The sequence below is a fragment of the Cyprinodon tularosa genome, unplaced genomic scaffold (genome assembly GCF_016077235.1).
Source record: "Cyprinodon tularosa strain WSP-4 unplaced genomic scaffold, ASM1607723v1 ctg1153, whole genome shotgun sequence".
NCBI classification, from domain to species: domain Eukaryota; kingdom Metazoa; phylum Chordata; class Actinopteri; order Cyprinodontiformes; family Cyprinodontidae; genus Cyprinodon; species Cyprinodon tularosa.
In genome coordinates this window covers 102,810-121,192 of record NW_024037952.1, presented here as the reverse complement: position 1 = coordinate 121,192, position 18,383 = coordinate 102,810, and the positions used below count along the sequence as shown (strand labels likewise).

Sequence of the window (18,383 nt, the reverse complement as noted above, 5' to 3'; positions counted from 1 at the left end):
ATTTTATTTATTGATTTTTATTTCATTTGTTTTTTTTCTACCAATTCAAATTCAATCTGAGTCCAAGGATGGGGTTGGTTTAAAAAAAAACCCAGATTTTCCAAAAATTAAATCTTCATAAAACTTCATAAAATTTGAGTAATCAATTTATTTTATTGGGTGCAGTTTCTGGGCAAAAAATAATATTGTTGGGGACATAAGGATACTGGTAGATATAAACTAATAAAAGTGCCTCATAGAATGTCGGATCATGTAGATTAGTAGGATTATGTTATAGTCATTGATTTCAAATGTGACATGCAAACAAAATAATTAAAGGAACTGCTTGAAAAGGGCAAATTGGGAATAGTTATTAAAACTGAGAAAACTGACACAAACAAAAACAAAAGTGGTTTAAAAGTATAGATTGGCATATAACTGAATTACTTTAGTTGGTGAATTTTTGATGAATGCGGTCCCTTTAGGTTTTATGAATAAAGTAAAAATCATTAGTTCATTTACTTTACCTGCTGTTCTAAAGAGGTTGGCTAAATTAAGCTCAAGTACATTTCTGTTTTTTTTTTTTTTTTTCCCTAGATGAAAAAGAGAGATTTGACCCGTCCCAATTTCAGGAAAGCATTGTGCAAGGTCTAAATCAAAGCGGCTCTGATTTAGAAGCTGTTGCAAAGTTCCTTGATGCATCTGGTGCCAAGCTCGATTACAGGCGATATGCGGAGACCCTGTTCGACATCCTGGTGGCTGGAGGAATGCTCGGTGAGAAAGCTTGACATTAAATATTTTTGCTTGTTTCAGTCTACCTGTTTGAACCTATTTCAAGCTAGAGCTGGATAATATTCCAGTGTTATATACTGAGATATAACTTGATTCAATATCTGTGAATTCACTTTTAAACACACTTTCAAAATTTTAATATGCAAAATGTTTTTCCATGTTCCACTTTGGGGGAGGATCACTGGGCCAATAGAGGTAGGAGAGAAGGCAAGCTCAGACAGGAGCAGCAGGAGAGCAGCCAGACTGACTCTCACAGGGCCTATTGTTACTTCATTGTAATTTTCATCTGATTATATTTTTATTTTATTTGTCCAATATGCCTGACTAAAGGACTAAAATATATTCATTTAATTTTCTTTTTATGAAGATTAGAATTTTAGAAATTCCAGTTGTTTTTTTTTCCCTTATTTGTTTTTTTTTTATTAGTTATTTTTTTGTTTTCCCATCAATGCTCTTTTTGGGCTTCCATAGCTCAGGATGACATCACTTCATCATTTTCTGTTCTTATAAGGGTACTTATAACTGATAAACTAGCTGATTAGATGCAAACAATTAGCTTATGTTTTCATTTTTTTTGTGAAAAGTTGTGTTAAACGCAGTTTTACAGCTTGATTTTCCTTGCACTTATTCCACAGGACATGATTGAAAGTATTGTATTTCGTTTCTCGTTTTTATAAGGAAACTTAAAAAGACATGAAAGTTTTTACTGAAGAATATCTTTAAAATATCCGTTTTATTAGACCCTTTACAACTTAAACATCTTTTAATGAGCAGACTGACACTTCAGGCGTTCAGCGCCGATGCATCTATAACCCTTTAGCCAATTTTCTTTATTTACTTTGGGTTGGAAGTTCCTGCACTGTTCGGCGGATGTGACATTAAGCACGTGCATGTTAAATGGGTCTGACCTACAACCACCTACAAGCCTTATATTCAGGATGGATTTTGTGGGTACTTTGATGGAATCGACATCCAGCTCAAGTCAAACACCAATGGCAACTCCCCCATAAAATGAAAAAAAATATGTATATATATATATAAAAAAAACGCAAGATTCGGGAACAAGCAGAAGAGTGCTGCAGTTTTTAGCTTTGGCTACAGGTGGCAGTATAGTTAGAAAACTCCATAATGCTTCTTTAAGGGGAAAAAACTCTAAATAATATTTGATAGGAAAAAAATTAGATAAGATTTTGAGGTCATATTGCTCAGAACTGTTAGAAAGTAGTATAAGCGCTGAAAATGTAGTTGAAAGGAAGGTTTGAGATAGGCCTGCAGTTCTTCAGCTGCAGCTTGTCCAAATAATTGTTCTTTCAACAGCAGTTTTGAAGACTCTGGTAGAGTGGAATTCAGATGCTACGGTCGCGCATGGGGGGGTTGTGTGTGAAATAAGCATGAGCATAATTAAGGTACATTATTTAGCTACATGTATATGTAAAATCTCTCTTTATAGATTCTATAGTTAACCTAGAGTCCAGTCTTTTTCATGTGCTTTTAGACACTTTAGACCTTTTTTTCCACTTCTGACTGGTGGAGCACTTATTCACAGATAACTCTTTTAAAAAAATCGTCCCTTTGATTAGAGTGACAGAATCAATGGTGTCTAATTATAATGCAGGTTATCTACCAGCTCATCTACAGAGCTAGATGAGCTGTTAGATAGAATTCTAAGTGGAAGTAGAAGAGTACATAAGGTTAAAGGTGTTCTTGGCACTTACATTAAACATCCATTTTCCTATGAAGTTTAATGATGCTTTCAATGACAGAAAGTGGTCAGATAGGGCAACATCAGATACAATGAACCTGGAAATGTTTAGACACTTATTGATGATCAAGCTCAAAATATGTCTCTGTTTGTGTGTTTGCCATTTAACATGTCAAATCAAACCCAAGATGTGTATATGTATCACATAGTTATTTTGCACCTCTGTATTGAGGGTTGTTAGTGTTAATTTTGCAGTCATAATAAACACACAGAACAGATGGGTCATTAAAATGACTGAAAATGATTTTTTTTAACTTAAAAATGAAAGAAGGGCAGCAAAGAACTATTATGTTTTTATGTAGATTTTTTTACAAGACCTTCATTTCCTATTGTGAACCTGTCATGCTGTTAGCTTTTTTTTTGGACAAAATATTTTTTTTTTTGTCAAAATAATATTTATGTCTTGATATCCTCTGCCATCATGTGAACTGCATTGCTAGCAACAATGTGTATATATTTTCACACCAAAATCATAGCATTGGTTTTTTATTGCTTTTGTTTACATGACAGTATAATTCTTAAAAAAAAATCATAACCTATTCAGAGAATATTGATTTTTCTAAGCAGGTTTTAAATAGTTTGCAGTGATTGTAACCAGGGCTGAAACAATTAATCGGATTAATTGTGATTAATCGATTCTTCAGGTAATCATCAACTTTTTTTGTAATTAATCTTTAACATGCCTTTAGTTGACAGAGCAACTCACTTAGATCAGTTATTATGCCGAGATGGTAAGTATATAAACATTTTGCATTTAATATGAAAAAAAAAATCTGTCAAAATTCTCTATCTAGAACTATTCAAGTGGAAAAGTTTTAATTTCACCTTGTTTAATTTTGTAAAAACTCTTCTTTAAGGATCCTTTTGCTAGCAGATTATCAATCGATTAGTCGAAAAAATAATCGACAGATTCAGCGATTTGCAAAATAATCGTTAGGTGCAGCCCTAATTGTCACTAATTACGTGAAGCACAAAGAGATAATTGATGTTAAAAATGTTTAATTTTTAGCCCCAGGGGGTACTCTGTCTGAAGACGTGATCTGCGCAGAATGCTGTGTCTTCAAAGCACAAGAGGATATGGAGACCATGCAAGCGTATGCGCAGGTGAATTTTCCAAATTTTGCAAAATATTTTTCAGGAAGTACATGAAAAATGAGTTTAATGCAAGCTTTTTGTATTTGTAGGTTTTTAACAAGCTCATCAGGCGTTACAAATACTTGGAGAAGGGATTTGAGGAGGAAATCAAAAAGGTATGTTGGAAGTTTGTTTCTTAGAAGTATTTACCCAACTTTGTTATTTTCCAACCTTTTAATAAAATGGCTGTGTGACAGAATCAAAGAAGCAATAATGTATTTTTGTTAATTTCCATGTCATTGGTTTTGCTTATGTATCCTGTCACACAAAGGATTGTGGGATTCCTTATAGCTCCGTAGGGCTAGATAGGATTTTTTGGAGTTTCCAAATACTAAAGGAACTATAATAGGAAGTATGCAGTCTCCTTTCTTTACTGCCAGCACTATTCACAACCAAATTGTGCAACTCTGGAACAACAATTTTTAATTCCAGGTTATGAGGAAGCAAAACATGAAAAATGACAGGAAGTTGAATATTTTTGCAGGCCTGTATGCTATAAGTCTTTACTTGTGTTACAATTTTTTCTAACTAAATTTTAAGGGGGGAAGCAACATTGTTTTATTCGATCATCCAGCGTAATAAAATCTATGTCTTACTGTTTGGCAGCTGCTGCTGTTTCTCAAGGGCTTCACAGAGTCTGACCGCAACAAACTGGCCATGCTCACGGGTATTCTGCTGGCCAACGGCAATATCTCCGCATCCATCCTCAGCAGCCTTTTCAACGAAAACCTGGTCAAAGAAGGTATCCACTTTAATTCTTTACTGGTACTTATCATTTATTCCCTGTGGGCAGAAATTAAGAGTTGGCGTACTGTTAAGTTTGACAAATTAATCTTTGCAAATGATTCCAGAGTTCTTAGTTGTAAATTATAATTTATCATGTGAAATAAACCCTGTATGAGAAATTGAACCCTTTGCTTGTGCTTGCTTAAATATTATTCAATTTTCTGCATGTACATTAAAATCATAGTTGTGCAGAAAAATATATAAAACTCTTTGTTTAAACATATAAAAATATGTTAAAACTGAGTGGACACTGAAACCATCCATTCAGACTTAGATGCTTTGTTTCAGACCATCTGAAATACAGTAGATTTTAAAAGATGATGATATAAGCTAGGGCTGCAACTAACGATTATTTTAAAAATCGATGAATCGGCCGATTATTTTTTCGATTAATCGATGAATCGGACAAAAAATATTTGTTATACTAACCTCTTTATTCCAAAATAAACATTTTAGACAGAACAAACAAGCACACAAGTACAGGTTGCTCATTAACTGTACTGGTGCAATATGAAAAATAAATGTTTGTGTTAAAACTATGCAAACTTACATGAGAAATGTAGCTGTACATCCACAAAATATAGGGTACTTTGTTTCATAAAGCGCAAAAAAGACACACATTTTTGTTTTTAAAAGTCCCTAAGGGGTTCAAACAATAGGCCCCCCCATTTCAACAAATGAGTTTTTTTTAGACTAGAAGAGTTCTGCCTTTTAAGACAGGAAAGTATAGCAGTTAAAGTTGCTACTTGAGAAAATACTGAACCATAGAGATAAAAATAGCCCTGTGATTCAAATTATAAATTGTATTTGGAATAAAAATGAGAGAACTAGGGGTGCTAAAAAACACATCCTCCAAAGACAGATATTTGTAGCATAATGTAGCATATAATTAATTGACATATTACTGATCTTGCTGGCTTTTATTCTGCTTTACTTCCATAAATTGCAGGATCTTCTTTACTTTATCTTTGCCAGAAGATTTAAACTTCAAAAGCCCTGCCCTCATAATTTGCAAGTTAATTTATTTATAAAGGCTATTTTAATATTTGTGATCAATTTGCGCCGTCAATCCCGGCGCATGCGCGCTTCATTTGCAGTCTGGACGCTGAAACATCCTGCTTCTCTGATTGCAGCGCTGAGAGGGATTGGGATGGGGGAGGCGCCTCACGGCAGCAGCTGCTGCTGCAGGACAAGAGTAGGAACGATACATGCTTTCACGTAAGAGTCTCCAAAAGCCGCCAGTAACACCGTAAAAAGTCGCCAGATTTGTCGCTAGTCGCTTTTTTAAAAAAATAGTTGCTGGAGGGGTCTGAAAAGTCGCTAAATATAGCGACAAAGTCGCTGAGTTGGCAACACTGCACACCTGCAGCGCTGGCTTGCTCTGCCGTATTTTTTTTTCTTCCCCCGTTTCAGTCAAGTGGCAGTGATGACGGCGGCGGCGGATGACGCATTAATCGCGCGACACAACTAATCGATGATGAAATTCGTTGCCAACGCTTTTAAAAGTCGAGATTTTTATCGATTTTATCGATTCGTTGTTGCAGCCCTACAGTACACCCTGGACAGGTCGCCGGTCCATCGCAGGGCAACACAGAGACAAATAGGACATACAACCATTCACGCACACAATCACACCTAAGGAGAAACTAGAGAAGCCAATTAACCTAACAGTCATCTTTTTGGACATCTTTTGGGAGGAAGCCGGAGTACCCGGAGAGAACCCACGAATGCTCAGGGAGAACATGCAAACTCCATGCAGAAAGATCCCGGGCCGGGAACCGAACCCAGAACCTTCTTGCTGCAAGGCAGCAGTGCTACCCACTGTGCCACTGAGCACCAAAATAAAAGCAGTATAAAACAGAAATAACAACAAACATGTAAATGAATCAAAAAGGTGTTTTGAGAAGGTTCATCAAATAAAATAAGAATCTAGTTAACTCAGCTACACATGGGCTAATGAGCTGATATGGAGCAGGTGTGAATAGGACTAACAAGAAGGGAGCCAAGGGGAAAGGAAAAGACACAAGGGGGCAGCAGAGAGTAACTCAAGAGCTAAACACTGACAGAAAACAACCACAAAAACACAGAATAACACTTCAACTAAAAAAAAACTTAAATGGAGTGAAGAACCATGAACTGACTGTCCCCTCATCTGATGTGTCCACTGAATCTGTTGCTTGGGTTGTCTCTCTCTCTGCTAACTGACCTGGTTCCTCACATACATTCGCAGAAACTGGCTCTAAAAAAGCTTTTTCCTCAGTCTGTTGGTCAGCAGGCTGAGGTCCGCTTTCACATTCCTCCATTTCTGAGGACGAGTCAATTGAAATGCTTTCAAAATCAGTCCTCTGGTCTGAATGTTGTTGTTTCTGTGCTAACTGACCTGGTTCCTCACATATTTTGTCAGACAACTCTAAAACTGAGTGTAGAAATTCTTGTTCCTTGGTCTGCTGGTCAGCTGGTGTTGCTTCTCTCTCGTAAATGACGAGTTCTGAGGGAAAGTCATTTGATAAATATTCAAAATGTCTAACTTCCTCTTGTGTGCTTTGTTTACTTGGAGAGCAAGCCGGCAAGTTATTTTTTTCCTCCATAGCCACTTCACTTTGATTTGAAGCTTCTTTGCTCAACTTCTTCACCCGTTTTTCTAAATACTTGTTAGCTTCCTTGAGCGTTTTCTTTTGCTGTTTTGCGATCTTGTACTGACTTTTCAGTGTCTTTTGATTTATTACCTCATCTTTCATAGTTTTCCACTGGTTTAGAAGTTCAACATTCCTCAAGCATAAAGCCTCTATCTTTGCAGTTTCTGCAGCGATGATCTCCTTAAAACTGTTCTGAGCTCTTAGCTCGTGTTGAAGCTCCTTGATCCACTTTTCAAATTTTTTGTTTAAGGATATTTCGGCTTTCATCTGTTTTTCCACATCAGGGTGTGAGACCATTTCACGAAAACCTTTTTCAAGATGTTCGTTGAGTAAACGGAGTTCTAGGGCGTTTCTCCTGTTTGTTCTACGCATTTCTGTTACCTGAGCGAGATTAACGTTCTTTGCCCAGAAATTCATTTTTAGATGTTTTCTTGCAGTTTAAATCAATAAACGCTTTGAGAGCAAAATAACCACAGCTAGCACACCAGAGACCTGAGCTGGAATGAAGCAAAGATTCTAACCACCCAACAGGGATCAAAGGAATGTATGACGGAGGCGGAGCCACTGCTTATGACATCATCATTCTATGATGATGTCATAAGCAGAGGCGGAGCCACTGTGGTGGCAAAGGGGGGCACCCGCCCCCCTTGTGATCTGATTGGCCACCCCGTGTGCCACCCCAAGTGTCATTGGCTTTCATGGATGTCTATTATTCTGCCTTTCAAACGCGACAAAAGTTTTTGAAAAGTGCCGTTAAAAGTACAGTGCTGGAAGAGAGCTAACATCTTTATATTTCTTGATAAAAGCTTTTTCCTCAGTGTGTTGGTCAGCAGGCTTAGGTCCGCTTTCACATTCTAACCACCCATATATATAACAGGGATCAAAGGAATGTATGACATCATCATTCCATGGTGATGTCATAAGGCCTCCATGGCCCAGTAGGGTTATTTTTAGATCAAAACAAAGCACAGAATGTTTACTGTTCTATCAACAGAACTAGACAATACAACAGTATAAAGGAATATTCCTTTCTGAATTTAAAGTCTTTTATCTGAAATATATAAAACGTTGCCATGGTGTTTATTAGGGTGGAATCCTAATTTCATACATCAATTGCTTGGCTTTTTTTTTTTATCTCCTCGAAGGAAGTTCTGTTTTAGCTGTGTTTCTTTTTTCGTCTGTTTATTAGCCTGATTACTTTAATCAGATTTTAATTACATTTTTACCAGAGATGCGTCTCAGGCAAAGGAACACTATTACTATTTTGGTGTTAAACCTGATCATAATTGGGATTGATTAAGTTTTGTAAAAGGATTCTTTAACATTGTCAGATAGTGGAATATGATGGAACTAACAGTTCCCCCATAAAGCAGAGGGTGGCAGTAGTGAGTATTGACAGCTTCAGGCTGAAAAGTCAGCATTAATCACATTAGACTAAAGGCAAAAATATAAAACACAAGAAAAGGCATTTATATTTTTCCCCCTTTATTAGCGTGAATGTATAATTTCTATAAATGACAAGGCTGTTGTTTCTCTTAACAGCCTTTTTTTAAACTCAGAATTTCTTGGTTAATTTTCTGAAAACAGCATTAAAGGAATAGTACACCCAAAACATGATTAGCCTTCATTTTCTACTCACCCCCATGCTGAACAACACTCTGGAGTACTTTTTTGATATCTCAAATGCATCTGGAGATCTGGGAGGCTTCTTGCTGTCTGCTGACATTCAAATAATGGAGGTCTATGGTGACCGAGACAGAAAGGTCCATAAAAGTCCACAAAAAACTTGTCAATATTCCTCCATACTGCTCGTCCAATGTATTCCAAGTGTCCTGAGTGGGTAGCATCCAGAATTTACTCGAAACGAAGTCATTTAGAATGTTTTTAGAGCATAAACAGTAGTGTATAGGATTTCCCGAAAGCGCGCACATGGGCGCTCCCCACGCTACGGAAGCCGGCAGACCAAACCAGCGCATTCAGCTCGGCAAAGAACTCATGCTCTTCCTCAACACTGAAGTCCTCAGACATTTTTCTTTCGTTGTTTCTTTCTTTGCACAGGTAAACAGCACATTTCTTCTTCTACGCTTGCATTATTGGCAGAGCAGATGCTGAATGCGCACTTTCATCTGGCTTGGTCTGCCGGCTTCCGTAGCGTCATGAACGCGCGGGGCGCGCTTTCAGGAAATCCTATACACTACTGTTTATGCTCTAAAAACATTCTAAATGACTTCGTTTCAAGTAAATTCTGGATGCTACCCACTCAGGACACTTGGAATACATTGGACGAGCAGTATGGAGGAATATTGACACGTTTTTTGTGGACTTTTATGGACCTTTCTGCCTCGGGCGCCATATACCTCCATTATTTGAATGTCAGCAGACAGCAAGAAGCCTCCCAGATCTCCAGATGCATTTGAGATATCAAAAAAGTACTCCAGAGTTTTGTTCAGCATGGGGGTGAGTAGAAAATGAAGTCTAATCATGTTTTGGGTGTACTATTCCTTTAAGCAAAATGATAGTGCAAGCTGTTTGTGGTTGCAGAAAAATAGGTTTAAAATGTGTGCTAGCTATGAGGTAAAGACGGTGAATTCCTGACTATAAACTCTAATATTTTCCAGCATGAAATGTTGATATTCTACACTAAGTTACTGGTTTTATTTATAAACTGTTGAGTTATGCTCAGCTCTCTGGGATCTTTTTCAAATTAATTTCAATTTAGGTTATTTCTATAGCATCAATTCACAACACATGTCATCTCAAGGTGTCAAGGCAGGACAAGGCAAGTTGCAGTGGGATCCAGATCCTCCAGAATTTGCCCGGCTTTTGATGATGATTTCTGAGACAATAGCAGAAATTTGTGATATCCACATATCATCTGTAGGGGCCTGTGATGCTGACCATCTCAGTAGTTAACATTTTCGGCTGTGCTGCTGCCATCAACTCCTTTGTTTCTAGATGTTGGAGCTTGGCCTGTTTTCCAGTGTAGTCCTGTTTCTCTGACTGTGACTGGCTGGATGTGCTCTCTTCATCCTCTGACATGGGAGCTGGCTCGGAGCTCGTCTGCCTGGCTGTGTGTTTCCTGGACGGGGCCGCCAGTGGAGCTGGTTGACAGTTGCCTTTTGTATCTATGCTTCTTTTTCTATGTATGCTTCTGTCAGAGATGGGGACTCGAGTTTGTGACTCGTACTCGAGTCGCACTTAAGTCGCATATTTAATGACTTCAGACTCGACTTAGACTTGCATTTGAAGGACTTCAGACTCGACTGAGACTCGTGATTTCCGACTTGTGAACAATATTTTATTCCAGTGTAAAAACACTTATTCAAGTGTTTTTTGTTTTACTAACTTGACTGATCGCCGCTCGCCTTACCCGCACACAGAAGAGGTAAAAAAAAAAAAAAAAGTAGCACTTGTGGCCAGTATGGCCCCACACTCGGTCTTTGACACAAGGGGGAGCAAACAACTCAAAGACCCAAACCGTGAAGCACTCAAAGTTTAAGTGTTTTATTTATACAAAAAGCCACAGCAAAAGTGGCATAATAAAACAGTCCTTTTCTTCTCCTGATAAAACCTAAAATTCAAGAGTTTTCCTTAAAAATCAGAGGCTGGAAGTTGGGCTCTGCTTGTTATGCTGCTTCTGGTGCGAGTGATCGGCCTGGTGGAGGCCACTGGCTGATCCACAGCTGACTCTGCGGTGCACCGGCACTGTTCCACTCCCTGGCGTGCCAAACCCCTTTCCAGACCGATCCAGCTAAAAAGAGAAGCAAGGAGAACGCCAGCATAAGCTCTCCTGTAATTGTTTTAAGTTTATTTTAAAAACCATATATAAGTTTTGAATGTGTTACATTTAAAAATAAAGCACTTGGTTGTGTTAGTTCAGGTTTATTTATGTAGCACCAGATCACAAGGAAAGATATGTTAAAAAAAACATTCAAAAAGATTTTAAGGCAGCAAATCCATTTGCCCTCTTTGACAGTTAGCTGTCGGATAAGTTGTTATAGTGAGGTTTAGGGAGCGTACAAAATATACACACCCATGTTTACAGTCACACAGTGTATGAAGACGTTCAGCATGGCTTTATTCAGTTGTCAGCTTTGTATTTGTTGACAGTTGGTCACAAAGCAGTCACATTTTCTCTTTGTTATAGTTTCATGTCATCTGTTTGTTTTTACAACTATATCTGTGTTTTTCCTTTTCTTACTTGCGGAGTTTCTTTCTACACAGGCACAGACTTGAAATTGTCAAGCTGATTTATTTCACTGTGACAGATTGATATGCCTATTTGACACATAGGATAACATGTTGGAAATTATTTATTAAGCTTTTCTAATTTTTTATTTTTTTTGCTGGCCATACAATTAAAAAAAACTCTTCTTTTGTGTGTTTTTTAAACAGAACCACCTGTGTTTGTTGCATTTTCTTTTTTACTTAAGTAGAAAAGCTATTAGATGGATCTTATAAAAACATAAGTGCTTGTATTTAAACCACTACCTTTTTCTGTTAATGTGCAGACTTTTGATTTTATTCAAGACCTTAGAAAAAGACCTAAAAGAATACCAGAAATCTAAATAAACAAAAAAGCACCAGATCCATGCATTTCTCATTAAAATCTAATTTTATACTGTTTTTGATATAGATTGAAGTCCCAAGAGCCAAGGCTGTTTTAGTCTTATGTATAAATTCTTTTCTCATTTATTTCATGCTTTACATTAATATGATGGTAGTTTGATTTGCTCTCATTAGTGAGAGTTGAACAGCTCTGCTGCTAAACAGCTCTTCTTTTTTATATCAAAATAATTACAGTTAACACTTTATGCTCCTTGGTTTTGCCTATAAGATAAGAGATTTGCATTAATGCGTTTATTTTTTTAAAGCATTTTAAATGCAGTCCCTTTCTGTAGAGTTTGAATACCACTCCCTTAGTTGATAGATTCCCAGAACGCCTCACAATGTTAAAAGGATAGAGACAATTTGACTCATCCAGAGAGTAAAACAGCATCATAGCTGAAATATGTTCAGCTTCCTGAAGATTTTGCTCTGTCTATCCTTAATCTTTATTGCTTGTGACATAATAGCTTCCTCTGTTTATGTTCAGGCCCTCCAAAGCCTACATTTCTAAACTCAAACTGCTTACAAAGAGATCATATCCAATTCAATCCACTTTTTTTATATGGATCTAACTTTATGATCATAAACAGAATATGAATTGTTCAGATTGAATCTGGTCATGTAATTTGATATTAAATGCATTGGTTTAAATACGATTTTACTAGATTGAACTTGAATCTAAAGGTTCCAAACTGAACCATTTTACTTTGAAATTGTGTTTAATCGATAGGCACCAGCACCCCTCACGACCCCACTTGGGAGTCAGCGTGTTAGAAAATGGATGGATGGATGGAATTGTGTTTAATCAATTTGAAAATTGAATTAGTCTTTTTTTACTTCCTGTTTCATTATTCAATTTTAGATAACAGTTCATTTCTTTGTATCAGACTAAAGAGTAAGTAAACAGATTCAATTCATTTCAGGTTAAGCTTTTTATTTCTTTTGTTTATTTAATAATAAACTCATTTTGAGCTGAAGCAGTAAAGCGTATATGAGCATTGTAGATGTCATTAAACGTATTAATGGGGAAACACAAAAGGGTTGAAGTAACCCTAATGTTTACATATGCTATTTTAGCTTGTTTAGCTAACGGCTAAAGGTAACAAAATGCTTGCAGTTAGCCCAAGCTTGTTTTTTTTTTTTTTTTCATGTTTTTCATACATTGCCGTTTAACATCATTACTATCTTTTACCAATTAATGCTGAGCTCCAATGCTTCAGCTCAAAATGCAGTAAAAGGAGTTAAAACCTACTGTGGAATATAAACCACTGATAATCTGTGTTAGAAAACTCTGTGGCTTAAAGACCCCGATTGTCTGACGCAAAGAAGCAAAGAAACTGAATGTTCAATCTAAAATTAAATAATAGAACTGAAATGAAACATAGACAACTTTCAATGCAACAAAGCACATTTTCAAAGAAATTCTATCCAGTTTCAAACGAGTGAATTAAGTTTCAATCTAGTTACGTTGATTTTTAAATCAATACTTCAAATTACACAAATACAGAATCAGTCAAATTAATTCAAATTTTAATTTCTTACAGCACAAGCCATTATCCAAACAATTCACAACACCTCAATTTAACACACTTTAACAATCCTATCAAAATCACACAGATATATATTTGTTAAAAATATCTATGTAATGACTAGTCTACAAGCTCAGACTTAAAAAAATGTTAATCCTGCTATTTCCTAAAAACATCGATTATTAATTGCAAGTAAAGAGATAAAGTGGTGTTGTGAGGTGTGTCTGGCTTTGGTTGCTTGTTTGTCTTTTCCTGGCTGCAGAAGAAAACATTGGCCACACAGCCTGCAGTTGATGAATAGTCCCAGCTAATCCAGCACCTCCCTTTATCAGTCACTTTACCCTTGAAACTTGAATCTTTAAATAGATTGACTCAATGGTTCTCTAATTTATATTTCCATAAGTATAGTTATTGAAAATCTGTTTGTTTGAATCGTATTACATAGATGTAACCCCATCATATCCATCTCCATCTGCTTGATGCTCTTATTCCAATTAAACAGCACACACTTATGTTTACTGATGTATTACAGAAGCCTAACTTGATCCCAGTAGATCTGTTTGCAGCAGCTGACTCACATTATCATTCATTTATTCAGGTGTTTCAGCTTCCTTTGCTGTGAAACTCTTTAAATCCTGGCTCTCCGAGAAGGACATTAACTCAGTGTCTGGCAGTCTACGGAAGGTTGGCATGGACAGCCGACTTCTGGTGAGAATGATACATTTAAAGGCAAAATTATTATCACATAATAAAGTCTAAAAGAGGGTGTCCTCTGATTATGAATGTTAAATCTAATCAAATGCATGTATTAGTATGAAAGTTAATAGTATTGCATTCAGCAGCTTGTATTTAAAGGTTTCCTTCTGATAAAAAACCCTCCTCACTAAAGATTTGACTCCTTTTAGGAGCTGTTTCCAGCTAACAAACGCAGTAGTGAGCACTTCTCAAAGTACTTCAACGATGCAGGGCTAAAGGAGCTTTCAGACTTTGCCAAAAACCAGCAGTCCATAGGTGCACGCAAGGAGCTACAGAAAGAGATTGAAGATCAGATGTCACGAGGGGATGCCCTCAAGGATGTAAGTCCACTTAGTTTTCCTTTTTTTATTTAATTTTTTGACTCTGTTCTTTTTATATAGCACACCACTGAGAGTAGTTCAGAAGATTGCTTTCTTCTTGACCCCTGCCTGCCTTTGTCTTGAGGAGCGGCAGCAAAATGGATGCAGTGAATCACTGAAAAGTTTCAGCAGTCCACTCAGCCACAACAATATTATCACCTACCGCACGCTTCTGAGGATTCTAATGCCTAATGCATCTGGAGGATTTGATAAGCAGAAAGATTCTGCACATACTGGCTCTGGTTTGACTGCATTGTCGTCACTGTGTTCTGCAGATTATCGCGTACACCCGAGAGGAAATGAAGAAGAGCAACATCTCAGAGCAGACAATGGTTGGGCTGATTTGGTCCAGTGTGATGAGCTCCGTGGAGTGGAACAAGAAGGAGGAGTTGGTCGCAGAACAAGCCATTAAACACTTAAAGGTGACGCCACTGTTAACTATTGTAATGCTTTCTCTTCTCTCTTTAGCCTATTGCAGAATATTGAAGTAAAATTGTAAAGAAACTTGGCTAGGCCATAAAAACTGAAAGATTATGGGAAATCCATGCAACTGGAGGTTTATTACAAGGAACAGAGCATTTTCAATGCCTTGCAAGAGGATCCATACTCAATATTTTCTTCCTTACAACTTTAAATGTGCATGTAGTTTATATAGTAGATGTGAAGTAATGTTTTTACTCGGTAAGACACTATTCAGGATTTCCTAATTATTAAACTAACACTAGTGTTTGTGTAAATGTGTCAAAAGTTGAAATACGTTAGTGAACAAACAAAACACACCCAAGCATCAGGTTTAGGATATACAAATATATCTTAAGATGGGATCATTTCATTGAGCAATGCTCTGTCTGTCTTTTAAAATGGACAGAGTACAGCGCAAACATAAAGCTACTGAGACACGTCTGCTGTGTAGGTAGGGCAGCTAAATTCACAGAGGCTGTGGAGGAACTGCACATTAACAGATTAGCAAAGATGATCTTTAGGACAAACCACGATGGACTCATTTAATTTGGGAATTATGCAAGAGTGGCGAAAATAAGGTCTTATTTACAGTTTGCCATAGGTGCTTTAAGAGATGGTGATAATTTTGAGGAAGGTGCTCTTGCCAAATAGAGAACAATATGAAAGTTTTTGCTCTACATGCAGAATACTTTCTGTGGGAGAAAACTCTTCACATTATGCGAAACATACCCCATGGCTGATACAGGGTGGCAGCATCATGCTGTGGAGAGGTTTTTCTTTCACATAGAGGGACAGTGGGCTAAACACAAAGCATTCCTAAAGGGGGAAAAAAATAAATTATTACTGACTTGGGTGAAGTTTTAGCCTCTAGCACTAAAGCAAGCCTGATTTACTGCCAGAAAGTTAGCTATTTTAAAAGGAGAATAAAAAAGATGTCTAATTTTCTTTTAAGATATTTATTTCTTAAATTGGAAAAAAAAAAAAAACAGTGGATCATTTCCTTTATGTACACTATATATTACTATATATTCGTTCTTGTAGTTATATTAGTTATAACAGATTTGCAAAATGTGTTATACGTATGAATACTTTTGCAAGGTAATTGAAGAAATGCAACCAATGAATAAAAAAAACAAAAAACAATAATAAAAAAAGTAGAAAACTTAGCACTATTCCAGAAGCACCATCTGTCCATCAAAACCATCAGATGTTCAAAACTAACAGCACTCTTTACTCTACAAATGTCTGCCGTTTTCAGCAATATAGCCCGCTGTTGAAGGCTTTTACCTCCCAGGGATTCTCTGAACTCACGCTTCTGCTGAAGATCCAGGAATATTGCTACGACAACATCCACTTTATGAAGGCCTTCCAGAAAATCATTGTTCTCCTCTACAAAGGTGAGTTAATTATGCCCATAAGGCTCCTGTTTCCATGTTTACCCTTTTTGTGAGGAAAACAGTTTTTGTGGTGGGAAGCTAAGAAGGCTCGTATGAAGGATGCCAGATGGCCAGAGATTAGAGCCAGAAAGTTTGTCTTGATTGATGTCATCAACCAGCCTTGGTGAAGATCCCCACCCCCCCACAAACACCTGGGGATGGTGTTTGTGGGGGGGGGGGGGGGGGTGATGCTCCTGGCACTGATGCCAGGAGCATCTGTGCTCCTGGCATCAGGTTAAATAGATGTTCTTTCTCTTTCTACTTAAATTTCAAGCGGATGTCTTAAGCGAAGAAGCAATTCTGAAGTGGTACAACGATGCCCATTTGTCCAAAGGGCAAAGTGTTTTCCTGGAACAGATGAAAAGCTTTGTTGAATGGCTCAAGAACGCAGAGGAAGGTAGGCTTCTCTTTCTCTCTCTCTGTTTAAATGTAATTTAGATATTTTTTTAACGCTTCAATGTTTCATCATTCCAGAGTCTGAGTCAGAGGAAGAAGAGGCAGACTGAGGATGTCGTATGACGAATTCAGTGCATCATTTCAATTTAACTTTACATGAGATTCTGTCCAAGGGTTGGGTTTTTTTTCTTAACAGAAGTCCCTTTATGTCTTGTGTTTTTATTCTCTACCTCTGCATATCTTTGTCAACTGTCATAGAAGGGCTTTAATATTCTTTGGACTTGCTTCCTTTATAAATCAATACTTGTACTTCTCTTTGTATTTCTTAAAGAGCCTTTCTTGGTGGCAGACTGAGCTAAATGGAGAAAAATATTCTATTCCGACTTTTTTTTTTCTTCCTTTGTTGAAAGGCAGTTTCCTTTTAATTTAGCCACTTTGATGAGAAATTTCACTGCTTTTTGTATTTGGTTTTAGAGCTCATATTTGCAAAAGGCTTCCATCTGTGTAACCATGATATGGTGTTCATGTAAAAGACAAACTGTTTTCTGACCTCGTTTTTAGATCTCTGTCAGTGGTGTGACAACGTGGAATTTACTGCCGGTTTTTAGATTCAGTCTCCATTACTGGGAATGGAGCTTTGCCATTTTACACAGTCTCCTTTATGATGGTAATGTTGCCCCAAAAATTATGTTTTAAAATTCTTAAGTGAGTTTTGTAGGGTTATGGCTTTTATCAAACATTTTAAAATAAATAAGTAAATTTTATCCTGAATGCAGTGTGCGTTTATCCACGATGAAAGCTGGTAAACAGTGCCTAACAAAAGTATTCACTTTAATGTGATAAATTGTACAAAATTACAAATAGAAACTTCAGTTTATCATTATTCCATACAGTTTATTGCAATAGTTGCTCTCAATCATTTAGGATATCTGTTCAAAAGCTGTGAATCCCCAAAGGGGCAGTGTGTAACAAATTTGACTTTTTACTAGCAAAAGTATTGCTTTGATAATACATATTGTGTGAAAGTTAATTAACATCGCATAACATCCCCCACACCAATTTTATTTTGCATTTTAGACACTTCCATCTACATCATTTTCACAACACACATGTATGTAGGGCATTTTCGGGGGGTGGGGGTCAGGGCCACTGGGGAGGGGCTTATTTTATGGGCCTCACCACGGTTGGCCGCCTCCATCCCCTCTCGCATCTAGACATTGAGGGTTGAGGGATGTCGAAGGGGGGGGTGTGCTGGCACCGTCTATCTCCTGGAGGGGGGGTGGAGTGTGCCGGACACCCCCTCTTGGTACTCCCAGTTTTAATTGCATCTGAGAGCAACACGCAACAATACCACATTCGAGCGGGCGCAGTGAGGATCGGGGTCTTCTCACACCCCTGTTCTCCGGCTGCCGCCTGGAGTCTGGGGCCTGGAGGAAGAGCAGGCCACCTGGTCCGTGGTTTTGGCTGGGGCTGGCTGCCTAAGTGGCCTGCCGGTGGCGGGGCTGTCACCTCTGCTCTCCCCAAAGAAGGTTGGATGAAGGGGCATGAAGTGCCTGGTTGAAGGTTTTTTTTTTTTTTTTCTTTCCGGGGGGGGGTTCTGGTTGGGTGGCCGGCGCGGGATGGGTGGGACCCGGTCCCGGGGGGGGCTCTTGCTGGGGGTGGTCCGGTCCGTGTGCGGGGTGGGGGGCCGGGCTTGAAGCAGGAAAGAGATGGTTTGGTGTGGCGATGTCGCCGCTCCCCTCACATCC

The 18,383-nt window shown here is 37.9% G+C and overlaps 1 protein-coding gene across 1 annotated transcript; it reads left to right on the top strand.

The window, feature by feature from the left end:
• Nucleotides 1-572: 572 nt before the first annotated feature.
• Nucleotides 573-17,397, top strand: LOC119797272 (basic leucine zipper and W2 domain-containing protein 1-A-like; the record flags this gene model as incomplete). The annotated part of the gene is made up of 10 exons (XM_038306288.1): nt 573-753; nt 3,543-3,637; nt 3,718-3,783; nt 4,274-4,409; nt 13,825-13,934; nt 14,132-14,302; nt 14,617-14,763; nt 16,062-16,200; nt 16,514-16,636; nt 16,714-17,397. Coding segments are annotated over 10 exons (1,200 nt in total), but the record flags the coding sequence as incomplete, so codon positions are not given.
• Nucleotides 17,398-18,383: the final 986 nt, after the last annotated feature.